At 41.6% G+C, this 8,426-nt stretch overlaps 1 protein-coding gene across 1 annotated transcript; it reads right to left on the reverse strand.

The window, feature by feature from the left end:
• Positions 1–362: 362 nt before the first annotated feature.
• Positions 363–1,595, reverse strand: LOC144265400 (interferon beta-like). Its single transcript, XM_077818043.1, has 2 exons — positions 1,022–1,595; positions 363–406 (listed from the first exon to the last, which is right to left on the reverse strand). Exons 1-2 carry the CDS (start codon positions 1,593–1,595, stop codon positions 363–365), a joined length of 618 nt encoding a protein of 205 aa, XP_077674169.1.
• Between the last annotated feature and the right edge of the window lie 6,831 nt (positions 1,596–8,426).

Genomic DNA, 8,426 nt, shown 5'->3' on the forward strand with positions numbered 1-8,426 from the left:
TGGGCCTCTTCCGGTTGAGGCCACGCCTCTTCTGGTTGAGGCCCTACCCCCTGCTCGGGACTGTGGCATACTGCTAAGTCCTATAAGTTACTTTCATCCCTAGATGTAGGAAATCTGTTGGAGGATCTCCTGGATGGCCACTTTGGCAGTCTCTTTCTGGGTTTCTCTGGGCTATTTTCAGCAAAATCTTCTGTTTAACATTTTCTCATGTGAATAAATCAGTCTGGTAATGGCAAGGAGGACATAAATAGTGCAGTTGAAGTTTGGCAGTTTGCTTAATTCAAGATGGACTGATAGGAGTCTCGAAAGCTGCTGATTCGAGAATTAGTTTAGAGACGAAGGACTCCAGTGGAGGTGCAGTTTCATTCAGCTGTTTTCATAGCATCATTACTGGAAGCATCACGTGCTGGAATGAAAAAGGGGACTGGTTCAAACATGGAGAGATTCAAATGCCAAATAGAGGCCATCCTTTTCTAACCAGATGTCAAATCCTAAATCCTGAGCCTTAGTGCACTTGTCATCTTGTCACAATTTGTCGTTACTAAAGCTGTTGAAGTTAGGGGTAAACAAAAGAAAGAAAAGCAGAATCAGAACCCTCTGCCGTCCCTATGTGCAAAATGAGCTGATGGGATAGAAGAGTGTGAACACAGACCCCCCGTTTTCTGGTGTCCTAACTGGAACGTTGTCTAACGAGGCAGTTGTTGAAAGGGGTCTTCTCACTGTTCTTTTCTATTTGGCATAGTTAGTTATCACTTAACAATATTTTGTCTTTAATTAGCAGTTATGATATATTTGTATATTTTTCATATAGAATATTGTGTGTGGTAGAGAAGCACTAAATTATATGCTACTCTGAAAAGATTTGAGCATGAGTTTGAAATAGCTGTATGCATAAAATTACTATGGGAGAAAGATTGGGCCCGACGTATTAGGAGTTATAACCCTATCACCCATCTTTCACCAGCTGTTTTATTCAAATAATATTATTTGAGTTTTTCTAGGAAAAAAGAAAAGATGGTACCTTCATTTTCAAGTCTCTTGGTGAGTTTGTCGAGCATGAGGAAACATCTGGGTATTTCCACACGGATGATCTCCCAGGCACACCGGCTGTATTGCTTTTCTTTCAGGAAATCCTCTATTGTCTGGAAGTATCTCTTCAGTTTGAGGCTGGTGAGCAGGAGGTTCTCATTTCCTGGGTAGGTTACCTCCTTTTCCATCTCAGCACTCAAACACGTCTCCAGCTTCTCAATCTGCTGATGAAGTCCATTTTGGAATTCCTTTATGGAAGTCCCATTCCAGGCAGCTTGGGTGAGATTGTTGTTAAAGATATGGAAGAGCTCTTGGAGGATCTGCTGGATGGCTACCTTGGCATTCTCTTGGTGGGACAGTTGGAGCTTGAGGATATCTCTGGGCTTGAAAGCTATCCCTTCATTTAGACATTGGAAGGGAAAGTTGCCACCCATTTTCTCCAGACGCTCAAAACTCTCGCTGTTCATTCTGATTTGTAGAACATGCAGCCTGTTACAGTCCAGACATGAGATTTCACTGGAGAAGAGCAGCACGAGGCAAAATTGCAGCAAACTCCTGCTGATCATGATTATGTCTTAGATTCCCTGTGTTTGTGTAGAACTTGAGCAACTGGTGCCTGTTCAAGGTCTCCTGTAAACTTTTGTGTTTTCGACCCATGTCTCTGAATATAAGTAGGAATTTAAGGATTCTGTAGGAAGAGATTTTTCTTTCATCACTTTCTACTTTTCAAGCTTTTGCCTGCTTGAGGTTTTTACTTTCATTTTCCTCCTTTCTATTTAGTGGAAGCGTACAAGTCATTGGAAGAACAAAATCACAGTCATTACCTTTTTTTAGAAGAAAGAATCCCTATATTTCTTTCCTGAGGGCCCCCCGCCCCACCCTCTTAGATAAAGAAAATTTAAAGGGTCAGAAGAGTGATGATTAACTGTTTCATCCAGTTACAGGTTAGAGTAGGGACCTGCCTGTCTACTCCCAAGTATCTGTAGTTAGTAGTGCTAGGCAGATCTAAACATCTGTTAGATCAGTAAGTTACATCAGCAAGACTATCCGTCTTATGAGAGAGGAAAATCCCTGTGTGTAGGGAATACCAGAGGATGGACAGAGGGCACTGAGAAACTGGGAGGTTTACTTAAGAAACTGATAACTGAAAATACTGTTCCAGGGTAGCAGCCGTGTTAGTCTGTATTCGCAAAAAGAAAAGGAGGACTTGTGGCGCCTTAGGGACTAACAAATTTATTTGAGCACAAGCTTTCGTGAGCTATAGCTCAATTTGTTAGTCTCTAAGGTGCCACAAGACCTCCTTTTCTTTTTGCAAAGACTGTATGGTTGCTAATATGCTAGAGTGACTGACATAAATGAATGTTACTTTCAAACGTGTTTCCCTTTTCACCATTCAAGCTTTATTCTTTTTTTCAATGTGCATTTCACTGAGCTTGGGCATTGAAATTCAAGTGGGTTGATGAGTGAAGTTTGCATCCTGTAGCAAGTTTCACTTTCTGTTTTTCATACCATAGCACTAGGCTGTCATGTTGGAGTTTCCATCAGTGAAGGGGAATGGTTTTCAACCCAAAAATTGAAAAGGAATATTTTCATATTAATTTTAAAGAAGGAAAAGAAGAAAACATGACCATATTTCTGTCCGTGTCACTTCTTTTACATCTCCCTCTCCCATCACCTCAAGCACTTTTTAAAATCATAATCTAGAGTTTTGCCTAAACTATTTAGAAGCATCACTGTAAAGAAGGCAGTTTATTGTACATAAGTATACCATATAAGGGACCCAATCATACCAGAGGCACTGCACCCCAATCTTGCATTTACTCCACTGGGAGTTCTGCGTGTGCATTTCCTGGCAAGCTGAAGCTTCAGGAGATAATAGTTATATGAAAGAGCGAGAAATTAAAAAAATCTGAATTTTAGCTGTTCTTGTTCAAGTAAGAAAGCTATGGGAATAAAGACACAAAGTCTCTCAGCATATTTTCATCAGCAATGAGCCTGTTTTCTGGGAAAGGTTAGATGCAGACTGAGCTGGGTGAAATATTTGCTAGAATTTGATGAAATCCTGTATATTTAAATTTCAGTGAAAAGAGCAGGAAATTTTATTGGAATATTTTAATCTGAATGTGAAATAAGAGATTATTTTAGCCCCTTTTCCAATAGGCAAATCTGCAAATAAATTCAGAATTTGCTAATGGATTTATTTAAAGTGATTTGACAAATGATTTATACACATTCCACTCTGATTGCTCAGGACCTCGTCACCACACTCATTTCCCTATGAGTATTTGCTATTCATAATTTGCTACTTGTCCTGTGTGATGGTTCACCTGAGTCAGTGCTATTGTGTCTGTTCCTGAGATGGTTTCCTTCTAATTCAAAACTGCTTTCCAGATGGCTGCATAAACTTTTCTGGAGAAAAGTCTCTTTAAAATATGTATTGATATGAGTGTTTCTTATACTTTCTGACTACAGAGATATTCTTTTCCAACAAAAACTCACACATACAAATATTTCAGAAAATGTTTACAAAGGGCCAAACATTTTTCATAAATGTTGAATCAGTCTCAAATGTTCAGGCTGTGGCTGAATTATGTGGTTGGCAGTGCTGCTGTTGACTGATAGCTCTTCAGAACTACTATCCACCTACACCAAACTTGGTAGAGAGGAGGATCCTCACTAGATCTGATGCCACCGGCAGGTTGATTACTATAATTTTAAATGTTGGGTTTAGGTAATTTTTAGGCATTGTTGATGTTATAACTGAAAGTTTAATCCATTCTGTGCACCAAACTGGTTGTTGGTGGCAAGGAGCACACACGCCTGATGTGGAGGGTGTGGAGGGGTGGCACCAGCTGGTCAGAAAACTGGGGGATAGAATTGCTGACTTGAGTGTACACAAGCCTGATTCATATGGCTTGGTTTGTTTGTGTGAGTGTGTGTGTGTCAGGCGGAGGCCGGGGGAAAGGGGAGGAGTCTCTGTAAGACTTATTACTTTTAAAGCGATATTATGAAGTTGTTGTCATGAAATTTCCTCATCATAGGAAACCTCTTTCTATGTGTATCCATCCGGTTGGACAGGACCTCCAGAAGGTACTCACTAGGCTGAGGACAACGGGGACACTTAACTTTAAGACTGTGTTTCCGAGTTGGGAAACCAGTTTGGCGAAGTTGGTGTTAAGGAGAATGGGGGTTAGGAGTGGAAAGTTACTGAAGGTCAACAAAGAGACAGATGACAAAACCCAAAGGTTCTAAAAGAAATCCCAGGGGGAAGACCCACAGGACATTTGGGCAAGAGGAAGGAAGGGGATGAACTGGCCAAGGCCAGGTTATGTGAGGTGGAGGAGAATGCTCTGTTTTTGTGCATATAAGTGATGCATTGCAACAGAAGGATGTTGGATGACCCCAAGTGATTCTGATACAGGCTCACAGAATGGCCTGGTGTGTTGAGGAAACTGAGGCAGGGAATTGCAGATAGGGTTTACAATTTTTGTTCCATTTTCTGTATTTCCGAGTGATTAATTAAAGAGCAATAGTGTGTTAGAATCCTGTGCAAAGTGTCTCCGTATTGTAATCTAAACGTATTACATGGCCCCTGGAAGAGGTAAACACCTCTGGGTATATTTCTGGGAGAGGACATGTTAAAGCACATTCTAAGCTTCAAAGACTTCCCAGTTGACATGTTGGATGAGCCCCCACTTGTAACGCCGACAGGCTGAAGTTTTCAGCAGGCAGGATTGAACCTTGGACATTTGAACCTTAGTGCATGAGCCTTGACTGTGTGAACATGTGATAATGCCTCTTAAGCCAGGGTTGTAGCAGACTCCTCAATCTCTAAATGGTTCAGGTGCCAGTAGAGGGTGACAGAGCACCACACCATCCAGGCACGGGTTGTATATTTCCCCTCGCTGAGGAAGCCCAAGCCAAGCTTCAGAGACTTCCCAGCTGATATCCCAGCTAGGGTGACCAGACAACAAGTGTGAAAAATCGGGGCAGGGGGTGAGGGGTTATAGGCACTTAGATACGACAAAGCTCCAAATATGGGGACTGTCCCGATAAATAAAAATTTAATGTGTAAAATAAGGGGCCAGGTATGAAATATCATCAGTATCATACCTAGAAACTACTCATTTGAAACCCCAGATATCTACGTAGATCAGGAAATGTCTAGAATGATGCAATTAGCGCTCTCTCTCTCTCTCTCTTTAATATTTACCTTTTTTCATAGAATCATAGAATATCAGGGTTGGAAGGGACCCCTGAAGGTCATCTAGTCCAACCCCCTGCTCGAAGCAGGACCAATTCCCAGTTAAATCATCCCAGCCAGGGCTTTGTCAAGCCTGACCTTAAAAACTTCCAAGGAAGGAGATTCCACCACCTCCCTAGGCAACGCATTCCAGTGTTTCACCACCCTCTTAAGTTTTAAGTTCACCACCCTCTTTGTTTGAAGAACAGGGTTGTAATTTTGATTTCTTACGACGTTTGTGCACATGGTTTTTACTTAGCTGGTGGCAACAGCTGATTTCTATCTTTTTTTCCTTTTCCTTTCTCAGCTCTTCCCTGGAGGGGGAGTGAAATTATAGTGATAAACCTACTGGTGGCATCAGATCTAGTGAGGCTCCACCTCTCCACCAAGTTTTGTGTCGGTGGATCGTGGTTCTGAAAATACTCTTTGGCACTGAAAGGACTGGGGCAGGGAATCTAATGGGACCAGAGCTGAGACAGATGCTGCAGATCTGTGTCTGGAGAGACCTTTTTGATCAGTGCAGAAACCATAGAATCTGCTGAGTGTGGAGATGGAATGACAGCCACTTCCATGAGGAAGGCTGGGGTCCAACCTGCTCCTCCTTCTTCCTGCCCACCATTGGAAGGATGTGGGAGAACTTCAGTGGGGGATATTTACACAGTTTTCCTCTCTTTTAAGAAATGCGAGCTGGGATTCCCCACAGGCATTGGCTGCTCCTTATGATACAGGTGATATTGTCAAAGAGCTCAACTGAATTCTCCACTCAGCATGGCCCCTTTTTTAATTCAAGGTCTGCTGGCATGAGTGGGAATAGTTTCTCTCTGGCACAGAATAGGTTTGGGGCAGTTAGACTTTTTCAGAAGAATTCAGTATTGTTCCTGGATAATAACTGACTGATGTATTCCCCCTGTCATAAGTATAAAGGAAAGGGTAACACCTTTCTGTATACAGAACTATAAAATCCCTCCTGGCCAGAGGCAAAACCCTTTCACCTGTAAAGGGTTAAGAAGCTAGGATAACCTTGCTGGTACCTGACCAAAATGACCAAGGAGGAGATAAGTTACTTTCAAAGCTGGAGTGGGGGGGGGGGGAACAAAGGGTCTGTCTGTCTGTCTGTGTGATGCTTTTGCCGGGAACAGATCAGGAACGCTCTTCAGAACTCCTGTAAAAAGTTAGGAAGCAATCTAGTTAGAAATGCATTAGATTTCCTTTTGTTTAAATGGCTGGTAAATAAGCTGTGCTGAATGGAATGTATATTTTTGTAAGTTAAGGTTTTGCCTAGAGGGATTCTCTGTGTTTTGAATCTGATGACCCTGTAAGGTATTTACCATTTTACAGAGGTGATTCTTTTACTGTTTCTTTCATTAAAATTCTTCTGTGGGGATATTTTGGGGGGAAGACCTCTCCAAGTGGGCTCTTTCCCTGTTTGTACCTTGAGGAAGTTTTTAACCTAAGCTGGTAAGAATAAGCTTAGGGGGGGTCTTTCATGCAGGTCTCCACATCTGTACCCTAGAGTTCAGAGTGGGGAAGGAACCTTGACACCCCCAAACTGGGGGCTGCATTTTAGAGGTGACAGAGAAGCTTTGATAATCCTCATTCTAATGCCCTATTCCCACTCTCATTACTCACATGTAATTTTGTTTGTGGTGTGCACTCAAGAATGAATTTTGTCTGTGCTGTGCTCACACAAAAATGATGGAACCGAATGTGTGTGGGGGACACACAAATGATGAGCATTCATGGAAGCCCACACTTAATGGGCAGGCTGGTGCTTGTAAATGTATTGTGGGGAGGTGGTATGTGAAGGCACACAAACCTGATTGATGGAGTTATGAGCTAGCTAATTAAATGGTAACTTAACTGGTGTGTGTTTGAAGGTGTATACTGTCTTGATTGGTGCCCTCTTCTCCCCCCGGCACCACCCCCCCAGCAGTAGTTTGGCCTCTTCCAGGACATCTACTCCACCAAACATCCACAACAAGAAGTTATCTGCTCGGGGAAAACAACCAAGGAAAAAGTAGCAGAGGAAAAAGAGGCAGAGATCAGGTTTGTTATCGTGGAAAGATTAATTATCACTCCATACCTCCTTTTTTCCTATGGAAGTACAGTGAACTTGCACACTGATTCATCCGTGTATCTAAGTATGTTCCCAGCTGGAAGCATGAACACCAGTAGGATGGGTCACATACTAGAAGTCACGTGCATAAATACTTTCTGGACTTGGGGTTTTAAGGCTGAACAATAATAGAGTGGTTGGATTTTTTTTTAACCAAATCATTACCACTCTGTTGCCATTTTGTATAAGAAAATAATTTATTTCAATTATTCTACGATAAGATATCATTAAGCACAATAAATAATAGACTGATATAAATATCCTGTTACAAATATCATAAAATGCCCTGAAACTATTTCCACAATGCACAAATAGAATAAATAGTAGCAACAGCTTTTAAAATTCCACTGCATCTCATTGTAAATCATGTCTAAAATGTTCATTGATTTCAGGTAGTCCTTCTAAACAGGTTGGTATTTTTAATTTCTAAACTTCTTTGTGACTTTGTCCTGTAGTTGAAAACTGCATAATTCCACTTGGATTCTCTTGCCAGCGCTGATGCTGAACTGCTTGTCTGCTAGAGGAAAGAACTGGTATCTCTTCACCTTCATCCTGGTGAGCTGAAGGTCCGTCCTTCCATCCTGGTAAAAGAGTCCCGCTTTCCATCATTGCAACCAAACCTGTCTCCAGATGCCCAGCTGGCTGATGAGTCTATGTTGGAATCTCTGACTGGAACTCCCGCCTCAGGGAGCTTGTTTGGAAGCTGTTCCAGTTCACATGTGTTATGCTGTTATACTGTGGTTATACTGCATGTTACAGTTCAGAGGTGAGATTGGATCAGAGAAGAGATCAGAGAAATATAAAGCAAACACACAATGTCAACAATGTTTAAGGTCCAACCCTTTCTTTTAAAATTCTTAATTCTCTTGTAACTTTTTTGCATCGATATCCTTCATTTTGCATTTTAAACCTGAGTAAATGAACAGAATATTATCACATGAAATGAAATTTGTGCAGTTGGAATTTCATGAGAGTGAATGTATGGCATAATACATCAAGCATTATGGAGTGTTAGATGTCACTGTGGGAAGAATCTGC

Source organism: Eretmochelys imbricata, chromosome 5 (assembly GCF_965152235.1).
Source record: "Eretmochelys imbricata isolate rEreImb1 chromosome 5, rEreImb1.hap1, whole genome shotgun sequence".
Classification (NCBI taxonomy): Eukaryota; Metazoa; Chordata; order Testudines; family Cheloniidae; genus Eretmochelys; species Eretmochelys imbricata.